The 21,476-nt window shown below is 34.9% G+C and overlaps 4 protein-coding genes across 5 annotated transcripts; 1 reads left to right on the top strand and 3 right to left on the bottom strand.

Moving 5' to 3' along the window:
* Window positions 1-5,982: 5,982 nt before the first annotated feature.
* LOC108775715 (ferritin, heavy subunit) lies at window positions 5,983-7,297 on the bottom strand. Its single transcript, XM_018542166.1, has 4 exons — window positions 7,212-7,297; window positions 6,790-6,961; window positions 6,428-6,619; window positions 5,983-6,267 (listed from the first exon to the last, which is right to left on the bottom strand). Exons 1-4 carry the CDS (start codon window positions 7,295-7,297, stop codon window positions 5,983-5,985), a joined length of 735 nt encoding a protein of 244 aa, XP_018397668.1.
* Window positions 7,298-7,967: 670 nt separating this feature from the next.
* MED21 (mediator complex subunit 21) lies at window positions 7,968-10,751 on the bottom strand. Of its 2 annotated transcripts, none has more exons than XM_018542138.1 (4): window positions 10,670-10,751; window positions 10,357-10,502; window positions 10,174-10,285; window positions 7,968-8,350 (listed from the first exon to the last, which is right to left on the bottom strand). In XM_018542138.1, exons 2-4 carry the CDS (start codon window positions 10,396-10,398, stop codon window positions 7,968-7,970), a joined length of 537 nt encoding a protein of 178 aa, XP_018397640.1. In that variant the 5' UTR covers window positions 10,399-10,502; window positions 10,670-10,751. The 2 variants fall into 2 exon arrangements, with proteins under 2 accessions (XP_018397640.1, XP_018397639.1); XM_018542137.1 differs by having other exon boundaries at window positions 10,357-10,621; window positions 10,696-10,740.
* Window positions 10,752-11,515: 764 nt separating this feature from the next.
* On the bottom strand, window positions 11,516-18,278 carry Set1 (SET domain containing 1). The gene is made up of 9 exons (XM_018542117.1): window positions 16,493-18,278; window positions 16,157-16,420; window positions 15,771-16,082; window positions 15,185-15,448; window positions 14,438-15,096; window positions 12,847-13,480; window positions 12,476-12,697; window positions 12,141-12,398; window positions 11,516-11,891 (listed from the first exon to the last, which is right to left on the bottom strand). The coding sequence occupies exons 1-9, from the start codon at window positions 18,239-18,241 to the stop codon at window positions 11,718-11,720; spliced, it is 4,536 nt and encodes a 1,511-aa protein (XP_018397619.1). The 5' UTR covers window positions 18,242-18,278; the 3' UTR covers window positions 11,516-11,717.
* A 2,197-nt stretch (window positions 18,279-20,475) lies between these two features.
* Window positions 20,476-21,459, top strand: UQCR-11 (Ubiquinol-cytochrome c reductase 11 kDa subunit). Its single transcript, XM_018542168.1, has 2 exons — window positions 20,476-20,689; window positions 21,159-21,459. Exons 1-2 carry the CDS (start codon window positions 20,594-20,596, stop codon window positions 21,330-21,332), a joined length of 270 nt encoding a protein of 89 aa, XP_018397670.1. The 5' UTR covers window positions 20,476-20,593; the 3' UTR covers window positions 21,333-21,459.
* The last annotated feature ends 17 nt before the right edge of the window (window positions 21,460-21,476 follow it).

Raw genomic sequence — 21,476 nt, 5'->3', positions numbered from 1 at the left:
AAAAAGCAAAATTGCTCTAGAAAAATACGCAAAAAGTGACCCATTTTGCCTCAAAAACCAAAATTGCTCAAGAAAAAACGCAAAAAGTGACCCATTTTCCCCAAAAAGCAAAATTCCTTCTCAAAAATCGCAAAAAGTGACCCATTTTGCCACAAAAAGCTAAATTCCTTCTCAAAAACACGTAAAATGACCCATTTCCCCAAAAAAGCTAAATACCTTCTCAAAAATACGCAAAAAGACCCATTTTCTCCCAAAAAGCAAAATTGCTCCAAAAAAAATGCAAAAAGTGACCCATTTTGCCAGAAAAACAAAAATTACTTCTCAAAAAAAACGCAAAATGATCCATATTCCCCCAAAAAGCAAAATTGCTTCTCAAAAAAACGCAAAATGACCCATTTCGTCCCAAATAGCAAAATTGCTCCACAAAAATCGCAAAATGCCCCATTATCCCCCAAAAAGCAAAATTACCTCTCAAAAAATCGCAAAATGACCCATTTTCCCCAAAAAGCAAAATTATTCCAGAAAAAATGCAAAAAGTGTCCCATTAAGTCCCAAAAACAAAAATTACTTCTCAAAAAAACGCAAAATGACCAATATTTCCCAAAAAGACAAATAACTCCAGAAAAATGCAAAAAGTGACCCATTTTTCCCCAAAAACCAAAATTACTACTCAAAAAACGCAAAATGACCCATTTTGGCACAAAAAGCAAAATTGCTACTCAAAAAAAAGCAAAATGACCCATTTTCTCCCAAAAAGAAAATAACCTCTCAAAAAACGCAAAATGACTCATTTTGGCACAAAAAGCAAAATTGCTTCTCAAAAAAACGCAAAATGACCCATTGTGTCACAAAAAGAAAATTACCGCTCAAAAAACGCAAAAAGACCCATTAACCCCAAAAACCAAAATTACTCCAGAAAAAAATGCAAAAAGTGACCCATTAAGCCCCAAAAACCAAAATTACTTCTCAAAAAAACGCAAAATAACCCATTATGCCCCAAAAAGCAAAATTGCTCCTCAAAAAAACGCAAAATAACCGATTTTGTCACAAAACGCATAAATGAACGAAAAAAAAACAAAGTTACCCATTTTGTCCCAAAAAGCAAAATAGTTCCAAAAAAACGCAAAAGGTGACCCGTTTTTCCCCAAAAATTAAAATTGCTCCAAAAAACGCCAAAAATGTCCCGTTTTGCCACAAAAAGCAAAATTGCTAAAGAAGAAACGCAAAATGACCCATTATGTCCCAAAAACCAAAATCGGTTTTTTCTCGTTACCACCATTCGATAGAGAACGCCGAGATACGCATTTCTAACCTACAAATTTGGAATCGTTTTTCGACTTTTCACTTCGAAGTCGAAATCGGTTTTTTCTCGTAACCACCATTCGATAGAGAACGCCGATATACGCATTTCTAACCTACAAATTTGGAATCGATTTTCGACTTTTCACTTCGAAGTCGAAAATCGGTTTTTTCTCGATACTACCATTCGATAGAGAATGTCGAGAAACGCATTTCTAACCTTCAAATTTGGTACCCATTTTCGACTTTTTTCTAACCTACAAATTTGGTATCGATTTTCGACTTTACTGAAGTCGAAAATCGGTTTTTTCTCGTTACCACCATTCGATAGAGAACGCCGAGATACGCATTTCTAACCTACAAATTTGGAATCGATTTTCGACTTTTCACTTCGAAATCGATAATCGGTTTTTTCCCGCTACCACCATTCGATAGAGAATGTCAAGAAACGCGTTTCTAACCCACAAATTTGGGATCGATTTTCGACTTTTTCCTAACCTACAAATTTGGAAGTCAAAATCGGTTTTTTCCCGGTACCACCATTCGATAGAGAATGTCGAGAAACGCGTTTCTAACCCACAAATTTGGGATCGATTTTCGACTTTTTCCTAACCTACAAATTTGGAAGTCGAAAATCGGTTTTTTCCCGCTACCACCATTCGATAGAGAATGTCGAGAAACGCGTTTCTAACCCACAAATTTGGGATCGATTTTCGACTTTTTCCTAACCTACAAATTTGGAAGTCGAAAATCGGTTTTTTCCCGCTACCACCATTCGATAGAGAATGTCGAGAAACGCGTTTCTAACCCACAAATTTGGAATCGATTTTCGACTTTTTCCTAACCTACAAATTTGGAAGTCGAAAATCGGTTTTTTCCCGCTACCACCATTCGATAGAGAATGTCGAGAAACGCGTTTCTAACCCACAAATTTGGGATCGATTTTCGACTTTTTCCTAACCTACAAATTTGGAAGTCGAAAATCGGTTTTTTCCCGCTACCACCATTCGATAGAGAATGTCGAGAAACGCGTTTCTAACCCACAAATTTGGGATCGATTTTCGACTTTTTCCTAACCTACAAATTTGGAAGTCGAAAATCGGTTTTTTCCCGCTACCACCATTCGATAGAGAATGTCGAGAAACGCGTTTCTAACCCACAAATTTGGGATCGATTTTCGACTTTTTCCTAACCTACAAATTTGGAAGTCGAAAATCGGTTTTTTCCCGCTACCACCATTCGATAGAGAATGTCGAGAAACGCGTTTCTAACCCACAAATTTGGAATCGATTTTCGACTTTTTCCTAACCTACAAATTTGGAAGTCGAAAATCGGTTTTTTCCCGCTACCACCATTCGATAGAGAATGTCGAGAAACGCGTTTCTAACCCACAAATTTGGGATCGATTTTCGACTTTTTCCTAACCTACAAATTTGGAAGTCGAAAATCGGTTTTTTCCCGCTACCACCATTCGATAGAGAATGTCGAGAAACGCGTTTCTAACCCACAAATTTGGGATCGATTTTCGACTTTTTCCTAACCTACAAATTTGGAAGTCGAAAATCGGTTTTTTCCCGCTACCACCATTCGATAGAGAATGTCGAGAAACGCGTTTCTAACCCACAAATTTGGGATCGATTTTCGACTTTTTCCTAACCTACAAATTTGGAAGTCGAAAATCGGTTTTTTCCCGCTACCACCATTCGATAGAGAATGTCGAGAAACGCGTTTCTAACCCACAAATTTGGGATCGATTTTCGACTTTTTCCTAACCTACAAATTTGGAAGTCGAAAATCGGTTTTTTCCCGCTACCACCATTCGATAGAGAATGTCGAGAAACGCGTTTCTAACCCACAAATTTGGGATCGATTTTCGACTTTTTCCTAACCTACAAATTTGGAAGTCGAAAATCGGTTTTTTCCCGCTACCACCATTCGATAGAGAATGTCGAGAAACGCGTTTCTAACCCACAAATTTGGGATCGATTTTCGACTTTTTCCTAACCTACAAATTTGGAAGTCGAAAATCGGTTTTTTCCCGCTACCACCATTCGATAGAGAATGTCGAGAAACGCGTTTCTAACCCACAAATTTGGGATCGATTTTCGACTTTTTCCTAACCTACAAATTTGGAAGTCGAAAATCGGTTTTTTCCCGCTACCACCATTCGATAGAGAATGTCGAGAAACGCGTTTCTAACCCACAAATTTGGGATCGATTTTCGACTTTTTCCTAACCTACAAATTTGGAAGTCGAAAATCGGTTTTTTCCCGCTACCACCATTCGATAGAGAATGTCGAGAAACGCGTTTCTAACCCACAAATTTGGGATCGATTTTCGACTTTTTCCTAACCTACAAATTTGGAAGTCGAAAATCGGTTTTTTCCCGCTACCACCATTCGATAGAGAATGTCGAGAAACGCGTTTCTAACCCACAAATTTGGGATCGATTTTCGACTTTTTCCTAACCTACAAATTTGGAAGTCGAAAATCGGTTTTTTCCCGCTACCACCATTCGATAGAGAATGTCGAGAAACGCGTTTCTAACCCACAAATTTGGGATCGATTTTCGACTTTTTCCTAACCTACAAATTTGGAAGTCGAAAATCGGTTTTTTCCCGCTACCACCATTCGATAGAGAATGTCGAGAAACGCGTTTCTAACCCACAAATTTGGGATCGATTTTCGACTTTTTCCTAACCTACAAATTTGGAAGTCGAAAATCGGTTTTTTCCCGCTACCACCATTCGATAGAGAATGTCGAGAAACGCGTTTCTAACCCACAAATTTGGGATCGATTTTCGACTTTTTCCTAACCTACAAATTTGGAAGTCGAAAATCGGTTTTTTCTCGATACTACCATTCGATAGAGAATGTCGAGATACGCATTTTTAACCTTCAAATTTGGTACCCATTTTCGACTTTTTTCTAACCTACAAATTTGGTATCGATTTTCTGAAGTCGAAAATCGGTTTTTTCTCGGTACTACCATTCGATAGAGAACGCCGAGATACGCATTTCTAATCTACAAATTTGGAATCGATTTTCGACTTTTCACTTCGAAGTCGAAAATCGGTTTTTTCTCGTTACCACCATTCGATAGAGAACGCCGAGATACGCATTTCTAACCTACAAATTTGGTATCCATTTTCGACTTTTCACTTCGTAGTCGAAAATCGGTTTTTTCTCGTTACCACCATTCGATAGGGAATGCCGAGATACGCATTTCTAACCTACAAATTTGGTGTCGATTTTCGACTCTTCACCTCGAAATCCAACATCGGTTATTTCTCGTCACTACCATTCGATAGAGAACGCCGATATACGCATTTCTAACCTACAAATTTGGTACCGATTTTCGACTTTTCACCTCGAAGTCGAAAATCGGTTTTTTCTCGGTACTGCCATTCGATAGAAAATGCCGAGATACGCATTTCTAACCTACAAATTTGGAACCGATTTTCGACTTTTCGCTTCGAAATCCAACATCAGTTTTTCTCGTCACATTCGATAGATTGTTTCTTTATAATAAACGTTTGTTTCCTTTTAATAAACGTTTGTTTCCTTTTAATAAACGTTTGTTTCCTTTTTAATAAACGTTTGTTTCTTTTTAATAAACGTTTGATTCTTTTTCCGTTTGTTTCTTTTTAATAAACGTTTGTTTCTTTTTAATAAACGTTTGTTTCTGTTTAATAAACGTTTGCTCCTTTTTAATAAACGTTTGTTTCTTTTTAATAATCGTTTTTTTCTTTCTAATAAACGTTTGTTTCTTTTTTGGATACAATTGGATTGAAAAACTGCGTTTCTTATTCATAACTATGAATTGAACAGTATTCACTATGGGGTCACAAACGCACTGAAAAAGCTAATATTATTTTATGATTGAAAAGTATACAGATATGGTCCATGCAATTCCTATAAATGAATAAAAACGTATTCGGTTGGAAAAGTATACAGATATGCTCCATGCGATTCCTATAAATGAATAAAAACGTATTCGGATTGAAAAAGATTCATTTTAACATTCATGAATCCGTGTATTTCTGAAAATTTGAATCCATTTTAATACATTTCAGTCCAGTCTCGGATACTGTGTTAGCATGAATATTTAAATCGTAAAAATTTTTATTCTGCAAAACTATTATGAAGAATAATAATAAATAAGTAAAGGACTCTTATTCTCAAACATGAATAGAAACTAAAAAGATAAATTAATATTCAAACATTAAAAATTTCTTTAATCACATAGTAAAAAGATAAAATAAATTAATATGAATTAACATGAAAAACAAGACAGAATACGAAGATATAAAGATATACATAAATATGAAAGAACGAACTTAATACAAAAATAAAAAAAGTTCTTGTTTTTCATGTTAGTTTATATTAATTTATTTTATCTTTTTACTATGTGATTAAAGAAATTTTTAATGTTTGACTTTTAATTAGTTTCTATTTATATATTATGAAGAAATTATACAGAAACGAAAACGTCAAAAACGCTAATTTTATCGATAATACAGGCGGATCCAGCATCATCACCTTAACATCATATGCCTTACACGTAAATTTTTCACTCAGATAATTTTATAAAAAGTTACAATTATGAAAATGATTATATATATATATACAGTACAGGAATATTGTATATTTATAAAAAAAAAAACAATTTTATAAGAGGATCTATTTATCAAACTGCTTTCGCTGAGATTTAGTTTTTAGAATATTGAAATTGGGCATGACATAATTTTCAAGTAGATCCTTATCGAATAGAAATCGCGCCAATGCTTGATCTCCAACGCCCGACAACACAGTCGTTAATCTTCCAAATTCGTTAACGCTTTTCATCTGATCTTCCATGAAACCGGTGACAATGAAATCACTCGCGTTGAGATCACCGTGCTTCTCCGTTATAGCATTTACAGCAACCAGTTTTTTACTAACTTCGATTTCCAACTGCAATGCCGTCTACAGAAAATTTACATAGATAAAAGAATTGATTTATAGATCCTAACAGCTTTTTATACTAAATGGAAGACTTCTATTAATTCTTAGGGGATACATCGTATTCTTAAAATATAACATTATTTTAAATTGCAACAGACTTGATTGTATAAAACAAATTTACTTTGAATGCATGCAATGGGCATTTCCAATCTTGATCATTCGGCGGCGATATAGCGCACAAATGTACTTTTCCGCCTCGCATTTTTACATAGTTAATAAATTTCAAGGCATGTTCATGCTCCTCATGATGCATTTGCATAAAGAATGACTCGCAGCCGGGTAAAGCGATGTCTACGCGACCGAAATATGTAGCCTGCATAATAAACTCATCTCATAAGATAGCAATTAAATTTAATTTTACATACAAATCAAAAAGGACACATGTTATAATAAGGGCAATTTGTAATTGTAGTAATCGAAAAAATTTATGATTTGTGTAATTTCTTGTATTTAAAGTTGAAAATGTGTTAAAATGGATCGTACCATTGATAAATAATAATAAAATGCCATCAGCTCCACATTTATTTGCTCATTTATTGCAGCTTCTGTTTCTTCGTGGAAATCAAAATTGACCCTCTTTCCACTCGGCCATTTTGTTGGTTTATCAATACACATTCTTATTTGATCATCATTTTCCGATTTTTTCTGAGTTGAGCTAAATAATTGTTGTGAATCAACATAAATTGATGAAAATGCATCTTGTGTGTAATTAAAAAAGAGAAGAAAAAATACACTACATTATATCTATACAATCTTATAAATTAAATTTCATTATTTTATAATAAATTCATAAATTAAAAAATTTAATTTAGAATACATTTCTTTAAAAAAGTATTGGTTTTTTTTTTACATACAATTAACAATTTAATATTATTTAGAATCTTGATTAAATTTAATATAATTACCTATAACCTAATTGTCGAGTTAGCGAATAGAAGTCATGATTACAAGATTTTAAAAGTTTGTAATAAGATTTCAACACTCGCAACATTTTTTATGATTTTTTAAATTAGCATCAACCTATTCACATTAATTTAAATCATTTATAAATCACAGTATGTCAAGAGCATAAATTATGTGTGAACATACATGAATTTAACATCGAAATTTTGAATTAGAATGTTTAAAATGAAAAAATAAAGAATTTCAAAAATTGTCGTTAGAAACATATTATTAAGTAAGAGAATTATATAACGTAGATTAAAACACCAAGAATTGCAGTTCAAAGAATTTCATTATTTGTTTTCTTTCTTTCATCTACACTACGCATAATTGACATACATTGTAAAGTGCTTAATATATAAATAAATACAGTTTGATCAATGTATCATCTAAAAAGTTTATTGTAATAAAACTATTTTTCTTTCGATGATTGAGAAATTGTTTTAAGCTTTAATTTCAATATGTTATCGAATTTATATTTTTATTACAAATACAACTAAAATAATGACACTGTAAATTAATGTTCCATTTATTGTCTTGATCAATATTTTTTATAATAAAATGTTTTATAATTAGTAATTACAGTAACAGTGTAGTCGTCAATTTTTCATATAAATAATACATATACTGACTTGATTTTTCAGACTGTCAAAATGTTTTAAAATTATAAGTCTCTAGCAAACAATAAATACAACAGTTTACAATAAATCATAAATGTGTCATTGATTTATTGAATTAGGTGAAGGATCTGATAGTTGATGTGTATTATTTGAGGACACGGTATTTATAGAACTGAGGCTTTCTTGTTTTATATTAGAACTGCTAAGATTCATATTGATCACAGTCGTCGACATGGGATTCTGCATATCTAATTGACTTTGCGCGATATCTTGCAGAGCCGCTTGAATTCGCTGAAGAAGTGTCTCGCCTTGTCTCACCACTTCCTCCAGTTGCTCACCAGCCTGTTGATTCTCCTGTTCGAGTCTACTAAGACTGGCTACTTGTAGCTCTTGTGATGATTCTTCGCTTGGCAAACTCTCTATTAACGTATCTATATCTTTGGCACACCTTGCAATGAGATTTGCAAATAAGGCAGCATAATCTAAAACAGTATATATAAATTAGGATTCATGATCAGCATTTAAACAATTTAAAAGGTCGAGCATATATCACACACTGAATTGTGTTGGTGAAATTTATCTATATTCTAAAATAAAGTTACATAGATTTTTCGGCCCTAAATATGGCCATCTTCAGTATACAAAAATCGATAAAAATTAATACTTGTAACAATAATTATAAGAATCAAAAAGAATTATTATTAAAATAAAGATAAGAATCGAAGAGAGTTTGTTATTATTAAAATCTGTACAAGTTAGTCATTGTACAAATACGAAGCCTATAACAGTCTAGCTTTTGGATCTTTTAAACGCTTACATATAAACAACCGCGGTACTATCACGAATTAAATTAAATTAACTAATATACGTAGTCCCCTCAAATTGCGTGCTGAACAATCGTCTTGAAACGCAACTCTAATAATCTGAAAATCTAATCTAAATCTGGAAAATTATTCTTATTGCGAAAAATATTACCTCGGCCGGGAGTCGAACCCGGATATCTTGCTTTACGCGCAAGTGTCCTAGCTGTTATAGGCCTCGTATTTGTACTATAGTTATGTTCTTACATAATAAATATAACGGTTTTTAGTATTGAATATTAGTCATTATAATTATATAAAATTTCACATTTGAAGCTTTCACGGGCATTTTCTTCAATTACACTACAAGTTGTCGCCATGTCTTTCTTTATAAATATGTTGAAAGTGAAGTCGAGTGATTCATTGCATTTAGTATTAAGTTGTATTTAAATGTAGTACTTGTCAAATTGGAACGAAACGCTAATAAGACTCCTTTGCTTGTCACAATATAATTTCCCGATCATGTCCTGACAAGAATCGGTCTTCAAAAAATAATTGTACACCATCCGTATGAAACTTGGAAAAGATTGACAACTATATCAACGTGCTAAATATATAAACAATACTATCTGAAAATTATTAACTGAGAACTACTCAATGTATAGGTACCAAATATAAAATACATTAATAGTTGTCAATCTTTTCCAAGTTTCATACGGATGGTGTACAATTATTTTTTGAAGACCGATTCTTGTCAGGACATGATCAGAAAATTATATTTTGACAAGCAAAGGAGTCTTATTAGCGTTTCGTTCCAATTTGACAAGTACTATATTTGAATACAATGACTTATTACTAAATGGCTTACAATGAATCACTTAACTTTACTTTCAACATATTTATAAAGAATAATGTGGCTCCAACATTTGTCTCGACATTATCAAATTAAGAAATTTTACAATTATAATAATCACAACTTGGACACATTTTAATTAATAATAACTCTCTTCGATTCTTATCATTATTTTTACATGTATTAATTTTTATTAATTTTTGTACACTGAGGATGGCCATATTTAGGGCCGAAATGTCTATGTAATTTCACTTCAGAATATAGATAAATTTCATCCAGTGTATGCTCGTTTTAAATTGTTTATTTTCATTCGCCACCTACATTAGAATACTTTACGTATATTTAATCCTAAATATATATAATTAGGTCATTTGTGTCTGTGCATTTCTTCTCGTTAACACAAAGAGTACCTGGCTAAATAATAGAATCTATTTTCTTTTTATCACAACTTTACAAATACTTTGTAAAAGTATTGAAGTATATGTAAAAATCACTTAATTTCTTTATAGTTGTAAAAATAATGAAAAGAGTAACGAAAAAAGTAACCTAGGACACAAATAATCTATGTGAGTAAAGAATCGTAAAATTGTTGTGTCTACTACTAAAGTATAATATCATATTATCAATGAATACTACTGAAACGTGTAAAAACCTTCTTGAGATTGATGTGGTTGCGGGGTACCAATGCGATCAAAACCAGGAAATTTACTAGGCGTAGAATATTGTTGTAGAATACCAACGCTATTGCAAAAGTGTTCTGCTTGCTAAATCGACAATTGAGCTTATTAAAATATCAAGATAAGAAATGTACGAGACAATAGAAATATTTTATTACCTGGTTTATGGTGTCTTGCAATTGCGTCAGGCGATCTGCCATAATAACGAATTAATACGGATCACTTGTAATTAATTTGAATAACCTCTTACAACAGTCATAACAATCAACAAAGAGTACAAGAATTTACCATCTGCCAAGACGTCCTAAAAATCTCAGCGCTCGTTAAAGGGAAACAATATATTCGTCTAAAATATTACTTAATGCAACCTGCACGGTATCGCGATGTATTCGAAATTTTATCTATACTTTTTAAAGAAGCGATCTAAAATAAAAAAAACAATCTCAAGAAACAGTGAATCTGTTTTTGTACCTGCACTGTCTCTGATTAGTACATACCACACGGTAGGAATCGAATATTATCGATAGTTTTTACTATCGAATACATTCGAATGTTTCGGAAACTATCGACATTTTATTACCAACCCAATTGTACCAACAACCGCCGCTGCCGTCCGGCACTGTCCAGTTGCCTTGTCTCTGCCCCTCCCCAGCCCAGCCTCCCCTTCCATCCTACCGTAGCACTCCGTCCGTGTAGAATCTGCTGCGGCGCAGATCCGCTTGACACTCTATCGCGAGTTTATTTCGTGTGAGCATTTTGCTCCACGGTGGGCTTTGCACGGTAATCTATTGCTCTCATTTATTAAATTTCATATTAAATGAAGACATTCATTTGAGACGTGATCTTGACCTCCTATTTACTGTTTGAAAGCGGAAGCCATAAATCAAGGAGACGCGTTTCGCGAAGCAAGTCGTCTAAAGATAGAAATACACACGGAAAAACGTAGCAGAAATACAGATTTTTTTGCACTGTTGAGGCATGTAAGACCTCGTGCTATTCTAGATGAAACAGTATGATTTAAATTTCTTCAGCTTTTATTATAACTTGGAAAGTAAAACTTAAACCTACGTTCATATAACATTCTTCTCTCATTTTACAGCTCAAATTCACTCTCTAAATTATCGACATACAATTAAAAATCACTCTGCATATAATATATAGAGAATATTTACACTGCTTACAATTGTAAATATAATTGCACTAAATACAATTTCAATTGTATTTTCGTTAATGTTATGTATCAGTTAACATGTTTAGCAGTCGATGACGGAATATAAAATAAAACATTGCAATATAATTTTATCTTTAGGTGTAGTAATCATTCAAACATTTATTTCACTTTCCTAAAGTCGTACTCTGGGTCTCAGAAGGGTCTCGTAATAAAGCAGGAAGAACGCATCTTAACGTAATTTAGCATTTTCCATTGCATTTTTATAAAATGTTTACATGGGGAAATATTTACAAAAATATGAGTAGGGCACGATGAAGTATATAGAAGACGGGAAAAAGAATGAACAGTTCAGTTGAGGGTACCACGGCATTGAGGAGCTCCGCAAAGGCAAGGGATTTTGTCATCTTCCAATGGGAATTTATAATCATAAGTAATTTCTTCGTTAACTCCTATCGGTTGTTTACTGTAGATTACGATCTTCTTTTGGCTTTCGATCGTGATTACTTTTGCATAACAATTCGGCTAAAAGAAATAAAGATTTGATAAATACAATATAAAATATATTACTGAAATTACAATTTAATTTCTAATACAGGCTTTATAAATCAAAATTTATCATCAAGTTGAATTTGTGTCAATTTAGATTTTAATTTTTTATTTTAATGTTCAAAATTGTCTTTTTTTTTTTTACACACAGACGCACGCACGCAATATATTTATTATATTGAAGCTAGTCAAGATGAAAGAAATAGATAATTTTAAGTGACTTACATTACAACTGTGATTTATAAACCTCGCCAAATTGCCGCATTTTGTCGCATCAATAATTGTATCTAAATCAATGCGGAAGAGGTAAGAACTGCCAATTCCAGTGGCCTCGTATTGAGCTTCTCGTAGATCGGCTACAACCGGTCTAACCATTTGTCCAACGTACTCGATAACCATTTCATCAGCTGCGATTGGTTCCATGGCGAATAAGCCCCAATCGTGAATACCAGATTTAGCAAACTTCAATTGTTTTTTACGGAACTGAAATACAAAATTCATATTATAAATTACATTACGAATGTACGATATTAATAGATATTTTGAATTATATATCCTACCTTTAATTGATTAAACTTAAGGAGATCACTGTCCGTATCAATTCCGAAAGCTGTTAATAGCCGGCGTTGATTGCTTCGAGCTTCGCGTGACAATGCTTGCATTTTGCCGGTCAACGCTTTAGAATTATTTTTCGGACCATTCATTACACCATCACTTCCGATATAAGAACCGCCGCTGTCCTCTATGTCATTACTGCGCTGTATACTTTGAGCATAATGATGCTGTAAAAGCAAGAAGGATTATTTGTTGCTTTTCTATAGAGACTTTGATAAAATAAAAATAACATAATATAAGCGCATGTCTGAACTTTAGAATTTCCTTTAGAAAAATATAACTTTTGTAAATATATCACAGATATATAATGTTTTACTTTATGTTTAGCCTTCTCCCTGATGTCAACTTTGTAATATCCTTCCGTTCTAGCGCTTCCACTCGCGTGTAATCGAAGTTCGTCTCGTTTTCTCTTTTTTGCAGGGCTTGGTACATCCGTCGGCGAATGATCAACCCAGTGTGTATCGTTCAACCAATAACCTTGAGTATCATCTGCTAATAAAGCCTCGTAACTTCTTCTCAAATACTCTACATCCTCTGCGTCTATTCCTCTAGTTAAAAACTCGTACAAAATAGCCATTTCTGACATAAGATCTCGTTCTTTGTACGTGACGGTTGGTTCTGGAACCTGTTTAGGAAGCTTATCGTATACATAATCATTTCGGATATTTTCCTTCTCTCTAACATGATTCTGATTGCTGTGTATTTTTGTATATTTCTTGGATTTCTGTTTCTCAATTTTATGAGTATTGTCTTTCGATTTCGCCAATTTAACAATCTTTGGATGTTTTACTTTCACCGAGGTTGGTGGTATTCGTATCACCGGTTCAATCAGCTCGGGTTGTGCAGGTGGCAACGAATACGAATGTTCCATATACACCTGCGAAGCCTGAGAACCCGGCGAACTTGGTGTCTGCTGTCCATTTAATCGAAGTTCTGTCTCCGCTTGATACCTATATATAGATAATATTATAATGTTATATTTAACCATAGAGCGAGTTTAATCACTCCAAGAGCGATCAATGACGTTATAAGTTTTATCTTTGGTTTCTGATAAATGTCCACCACAACCTTGCTGCTTTAAGTGGACGTAATTATAAACGCTAGGTGACGTTCATCCTTAAACTTACTTTAATCCGTAAAACATAAGCTGTAAGGAAATGGGTAATTTCCATTTCTAAACAAGTCCTGGATATGAACATCAGCCAATGAGAAATAACAGTTGTAATACGTAATGAAATTTTAAATGTCAGTGTATCGCAAATGATGAGATCTGCAATATTTAACATGGAAAACAAAATTGTGACAAAATTGATGACGAATTTCTTGTCAAATATATGTCAAAACAAACCCAATATTATATTATTGATCTCATATTTAAATGCTGCCATGTTGCATTTAATATAACCTCGCTGCTTGATAGATAATGATGTCTTAAAGATTATATCGATATTGTGGACTACTTGATGTAAGATGTTTATAGCTTACTTCTTAGAAAGCAAGGTTGGGCATTAATGCTTATAGTTTAAAGCCTAATGATTAAAGCAACGTTATGAATCGGGCCAAACTTATGGTACTTTCAGGTTGAATTTTTGTTAATCGCTCTCGGAGTAATCAAACTTTCTATGATTGAAAACGCTATTAGATTGTTATTATATACAAATCAATAAACGCAGGTCGGATGAAGCAGCTAGCCTATGCCGAGCGAATGATTAATAAATAAGAATTAATCATATTTAATCATTTGACGAACAAGTTAGCTACAATTTGTTCATCTTGATGCACCTATCGATTACTGCAATTAATCCTGCAGTAGTATATACATATATATGTATATATATATATGCATTATACTACGGTATCATATACGAAGAAAAATCATTACTTGAAAAAAAATTTATTTAACGAACCTTAGTCTTCTGATTTCCAAGCTCTCTTCTTCCGAGTCAGTTGTAGGAATCTCACTAAACATTTCAATCTTTTCATTATCCTTTAAGATGGGTTCGTCACTGATGTATTTTGCTGACATTGTCTGTAGCGTTCTAATAATATTAGGTTGTATAGGACCCGGACTCTTGTGCCGTATAATATTATCATGTCCAGCTAGAGTCATCAGAGCTTCCGCAGCTGAATTTTCCATTTTTTGTATATCCGGTAACACCTCCTCCTTTATTGTCGATGTTATTATCATCGGCTTCATGTCGTTCTGCGTCTTCGTTCCCTTATCTTCGGTGATTCTCGATGTATCTTTCACTTCATTGTCTAAAATTCTACATACATCAAATGGTTTTTCTTCCACTACAGGCAACTTTTCAGAAATTCTTTCCTCTTCTTTGACGTTTTCATATCTTATGAAAGAAGATAATGAACTACTTAGATTGTCATCATCAATCTGTGGAAATTCGTTTGAATTTTGATCTTTAATTTTGATATCTGGTACCGGCGTTTCTCTGCCAGTTGGTGTGGGACAGTCTAGAGATCTTTGGATCGCAAGTTCCATCAATATATCAGGATCTTCACTGTTACAAGCCAAAGGTCTATGATTGGACATTCGGCTATCTGTATCTTGCTAAAAAAATTAATTCATTTTAATTAGCATATTTTCTTAAACCTATACTTTTTTTAATCATAACGCTTATGTACCACTTTATATGTACCTCAAAGCAAGCTTCTTCATCGGAACTTTCATTTGAACTATCGGAAGATTCACTGGAACTAATCTCCTCGCCGCTACTACTTTCGATCGATGAAGACGTAGTAGACGAGGAAGAAATAGTCGGGAGAGAAGTTATCGGTTTCTTCGTTTTTTGTACAAGTGGTACATCTAGATCACTATCACTTTCAATTGTTTCTATTTCAGCATGACCCGATTGTCGACTGTCCTCATCTTGTGGTAATGGGCTTGGAGCTTTGATCTTGCGCTACATATAGAAAAATAAAATAAAAATATAACATCCAATGCAAATAGCAAAGAAAAATATCAAATATAATAAATACGTATGCGAGTCGAAGGTAGATATTTATTGCTAGATGTTTGCTAGATTTATTTACTTAAAATTAATTCTTGCAAGTGGTTACGAATATAAAACAATTTAAAAGTCTGATAAACACAAATGTTTCGAACTTTTTCGGGTCATTATCAATGTGACAGTAATTAATTAAGTTAAACTGTTGCGCTACATTAGATAATTAAATAAATTTAAATAAAAATTAATAATAAGAAAAAATATAACATTATTTTACCCTAAATGAAGGCATCTTTGGCATACTAGCTCTAATACCCAGACCAAAACCATCGTAATTGAGCCCCAGTGGTGTTGCTTGCTCCAACAATGATGACAATCCTTGTGACTTGACATCCTCTTTAGTTGTATTATTGACAATAATATTATCGCTGCTATCTTGAATTTGATTTTTTTCCGATTTCTTTTCGTCCCACCAAACTTCAAACAATTTGAATGCCGTGTTCTCTATCATCTTCTTATTAAAATCTTTCTTTAGAATTTGTTTCAGTTCATTCACAACTCTGCTTAACACTCCATTGATGGTAGGTCCCTAAATAGAAACAAAGTTTTCTCTTAATGCAATGTTCAGTTTATTCACATTTGTGTGACAATAATAAATCTTACCTGTGGATCTTTCGTGATGTTATAATTTGCCATAGCATGTAACCGAGATTGGAAAGAGGAATAATAATTTGCTCCTTGATGATTTCCTATTGCTGCCGAAAAAGATGCCGTGTTCGGTTGATAATGGCTTTGTAAGTAAGTTGTTCCGTAAGGATAAGGATACTGTCGCGGCCAATTATAAACGTCGTTAGAGGGATAATGAGTCAAATGTCCTGGGTAACCAGCCGGATATAGTTGATTCGAAGGTTCAGTCTGTGCTATTACCTATCCAAAAAGATATCAATGAGACACGTGAATGCAATAAATACAACATTTCATATGTATAAATGATCTCACTTCCTCAATTTTTTCATCTCCAGAACTTAAAGGACTCAGAGACATTCTGTCGTCATCAGGCGGTGGAGGTGGAGGTGGTTCCTTAGGTGGCTCTGGTTCATTGTCATCGGGTGCTGGACTATAACTTCCTAACAATGCTTCATCTTCACTGGAACTTATGACACTACCTAAATCCTCATCCACAGAAAACTGACTAATGCTATTTTCATGAGCTTTCCTACGTTCCTTGTTTCTCTCTACTACTTTATCAAAACACTGTTTGTATATCTCATGTGAGAGAAAGGGACTGGGTGGCTCTGACAACATCTCATTATCACCAAATTGAGATTTTTTGTCATCTTCCGAGTCACTGCCAAACTGTAAGAAAGGAGGTGCCATTCCACCCGCTTTATCCTTTAGTAACATAGCAATTCTCGTATCTAAATCTAATGTCTTGCGAGTTTCATCAGGAGAATCACGAGGCGTATTCTTTGCTGTAGTCTGATTCTCCTTTTCCTTTTTAGGAGTCGGATGCACTTTTGCAGCACTGGAGGTTTTATTATTAATCGGTGTGACATTAGAACCAGCACTGTCCAAATTTGTCGCATGTGGTTGAATTGGCCAGACAGAAGTTGAGCTTGAATATCCTGCTCCAGAATTATTGCTCCACCATACAGTCGAGTTCTGTTGAATTGGTACATTCTGTGAGACATTTTGTGGGATACTAGTCAAGTAACTACTCGGAGGTTGATGATGATAACTGCTATAGTAAAAGTCATAATTTGTCGCTGGAGTAGAATTTTGAGAATAATTACTAGAATAATTCAATTCACTGGGTGCTGTTCCATAACCCAAATCACTACCTGTACTGCCGCTCGGCGTAGGATAGTCTCTATACTTGGTATATCTTGAATTTTCTATGTACGGCTCCCTATTCTTGTCTATACTTGGAATAGTTTTTTTACTATTTCTAAAGTCATCCCTCTCCTCGGGCAAAGTCTTTTCCACTGGTGTCTGATGTTTTTCTGGCTCTGGCTCTGGCGGCTCTTTTTCCACTTTCTTTTCAGGTGGTTTTTTCTCCACGGTTAACTCCTCAAACATCTTTTTACACTCTTCCCCGAAAGGATCCAGAAAAACTCTTAATACTTTCCCCATCACAGATGTATTATTCAACTTTTCTACACATGCCTTAGATGCCTTGGTTGATTCAAACACCACTCTTGCTATACCAAGATGTTTATTGTTTAACGGGTGATAATAAATAGTAAGTTCTTCTATAGATCCAAACTTCTGAACCATGTTTGTCAAAAATGTCTTATCGATATTGTCATTTAAATGGCAAAACGTTACTTCTAACGGAGGAGGTTCTCCACAGTAATTGGAATCAATTTTAAATCTAGGTACAGGTAGATCGAGTTGTTCCAATCGAGTCCAAATTCTAGTTAATTGCGATCTGGGATCTCGAGGTTGAACCTGTGGATAAGTTGGGTCGCCTGGAACGGTCCCATCGTATCTACATAGTCTTGTAGCTCCTTTAACTAAAAATGGATCAACCAGTAGTTTGAAATTTCTCTGAGTCTTCTGGGTCGCTGGTGGCACAGCTGTATCCTTCTGCGAATGTGTCACGTGGCTGTGACTATGTTTTGAAGATGGCTGACTCGAATCAGACTTCTGCGACGAGCTCTGAGAACTGCCATGGGAATGACGGTGACGATGCGAGTGCGCATGTGAATGTCCATGTCCATGACCATGTCTCTCCATGCCGTTCATTGCCTCCGAGCATCATCCATTCACATGAACTTCTGTCGTAAACATTTATCCAAACTTTAAATATTATCGCTATTATGCTGAATGCAAATCAATCTGTACAGCTCACAGTTTACTCGCATCCTTCTAAACAAGCGTGTCTATCGAATGTGCAAAACAAATCGTATACGCGTTCACACAAATGGAATTGTAAACCGGTAGGACACAATTTCCATACATCACTCTGTTCATCTCACTAAAAAATATATAATCAACTTCAGTTATATGAAAAATATCGAATTCGTTGTCAAAACAAGTTAAGTACATAGATATGTCTCCCTTATATCAGCGACGCGGCATGGTTACATGATCGAGATCGTTCGGTAATTAAAAAATTGCAAAGTAATCGCGCCTTTATGTGTATAGACTAGTCTTACAGTTTGTTAAAAGCATTCTTTAACAATTTTTTTTTCTCTTGTGTACTGTATGTGATCAGGTTAGAAGCAATGTTCGTGCGGGATCTTTGTCGTTCCTCTGTGGATCCTCACACAAGGACGCATCCTCTCGTTGCTAGATCGATACGATCCCCGGGGCGAAGAAGTTATCGATACGACAGCCTTTAGATCAAAACCATCGCGTCCTGTTCACGCAACACCGTCTCTCTCTCTCTCTCTCTCGCAGCAACTTTGGCTGTCCGGTCTCATATAAAAACGTTATGCGGTTCTCCTCAACCGCGGCACATAACCTAGAAAGCGCTTCTCAGCGCTCCTTTTAGGTTGGGTTATCCGCACGACGGTGAGCCACCGAGCGAGGACACTCTTCGTAGCGGGATTCTCTTGATAAAACGCCGTCGACGACTCCTCTCGATCGTATACACTTCGAATTTCGCTCTTTACTTTTCTCTGTCTCTATTTTCCACTCCCCTCGCCACACTTTTTTTCCGTCTATACCTCTTGTTCACTCTTTGTCTCCCTCGCTTGAGGGGGTCTATCAGTTCCACGAAAGAACCTCTAGATCCTTATGCCGCGATCTTCCTCTTCTGCCAGAAATCGCGCAGAACTTTTATAATATAAAACGTCCAGGGGGACAGTGCGCGTAACGGCGCGAGCGGCGAGTGTCCCGAGCCTATTCCCTATCGAGCTATCGAAGCGATCGTCTTTCGACTGTCCCGTTGTTGTTCGCTCACCGCCACCGCTGACCACCGACCATGGTTCGCGATCTTCGGCGATTCCGGGACTCTGAGAAATGTGATAAAACGTACGGACAGTTTTGTTTTTTTTTTTTTTTACCTCTCTCTCTCTCTGTTTCTCTCGTTCGCTAGCTGACCTGTCGTCACACGCGCGATTCTCTATCCTTCTCTCTCTTTCTCGCCGCGAGTTTAACGCACCTGGAGCGTGTTTGGCTGGTTATGTCCACACTACTTTATTTGCGCATACGAAACACTTTGCGCATTCCCGTGCTCGCAACACGCTTATTACTCTCGAGCCGGGTCAAACACCTCCTTATTCGATTAATTTGCTAATGTAATTCTTAATTTTTTCAAATGCTTCCTCTTTCTCTCTCTTTATCTTTCTCTGTCTCAAAAATTATGGATTAATTACTATTACTGGACGTTCCCAACCATTCCCAACTCGTTTGCACCCTCCCTCTGCATCCCGCGAAAGTTATAACTCGCGGGTTCTAGGGCGACTTCGATCAAACTCCGCGCGATTAATTTAATTGGCGATTAATTCAACCCCGGTGGAAAATTGCTTGCAGAAGACTTGTACATGAATTATTTGTAACTTGCCCTGTATTTCAATATGTAATTTAATTACTAATTTAGCATATATACATTTGATACATGTGTTCTTATTTTTCAAATATTTTGTATCATTAGAAATAAATTCTGTCTTGGAGATTTCAAGCAACGCGAACAGACCTATTAATTGCGTGAATGGGTTCCTTGCGATAGATTTTTGGTCTTGTTTTTGAACACACCTAAAACGAACCGGATGATGAATGTTGCAACATACGGCTACACAATTACAGTCAGCGCGTATAAAGAAAATTATGCAATCGTAATCTTTGTAATGGAAATGCGATTAGATAATTTTTTATGCATTCGTTTACGCAAGTTGTCTGGAATATATTCTTAAGAGAAGCGTAACCAATCACTTTTCAGTCTGTCTGCGACAGCCTCATTGGCTACTGTACGAATTATTTGTTCGATACAATTTTAAATTTCGATCAATCGATGAATCGTAATAATTCTCCTGAACGTTCTGAAGTTGCGGAGATTGTGGATCGTGGTTATCTTCATTCAAGTTCTTTTCTTTTGGAGATTTGGAGAGTTGACTCCTCCACGATTTTAGAATATCTTGATAAATAAAAGAAATGTCGATGCAAAATTTCTTCAAGCGTTATCTGCCAGTAGTTAAGGCGGACGAGGGAGAGGAAGAGGAATTGGTGGATCCACAAACAGTCCTTCGTGTAAGTGACAATCGTTATATAATGTTTTGTCTTTCGAACGCCTACAAAACACCTCGTCGATTTTTCGAAATCGGTCGCATTTGATTTAAGTTTAAGCCATAATTGTGTCTCGCGTTGCATCTTGTAATTTCACGATTTGTAGAAATTTTTAACTGGAAAAAGTTAATGTCGATATTCTGTCTACTTTTTTTTTTTTATCTGACATTTAATAAAGTAGCGAAGTAGAATACGAGCTTTAATAACTTTTTCTTTTTTTTCCAATATATGTACACGAATATTTATAACAATTTTCTTAATGAAGTAAAACAATTAAATTGACTTTTAATTTGGTTTGAACTTTAATCATACTGTTATTTATATCAATTACTGATACAAAAATTAATATTAAACATGTTTGTGATAAAATTTTATCTCTATCTAACATTATCTTGTACCGTTTTAATTTATATCTAATTCTTTGCTTGTGTAGGAGGAATGCGATCAACTACCAAAATGTGTCAGTTTAAAAGAGAAGTTAGACACATGCAACAACCGTGTCAATTCAAGATCTCACACAGAGGAAACCTGTCTGGAGGAGATTTTGGATTACGTGCAATGTGTAGATCATTGCGTTGCGAAAACTCTGTTCAGTAAACTCAAATAATTGCACAATACTCCCATAAAGAGCTAAACTGTTTGCAATGTTAAAGCTAAACATTTCTCTCAAGCGTTGTATATATATATATATATATGTAATCAAATACTAGCAATAAAAGATTAATTATTACAGATGAAAATATCTTTTCAT

This window comes from Cyphomyrmex costatus, unplaced genomic scaffold, assembly GCF_001594065.2.
Source record: "Cyphomyrmex costatus isolate MS0001 unplaced genomic scaffold, Ccosl1.0 scaffold306, whole genome shotgun sequence".
In the NCBI taxonomy this organism is placed as follows: domain Eukaryota; kingdom Metazoa; phylum Arthropoda; class Insecta; order Hymenoptera; family Formicidae; genus Cyphomyrmex; species Cyphomyrmex costatus.
This window is presented reverse-complemented; position numbering and strand designations above follow the sequence as displayed.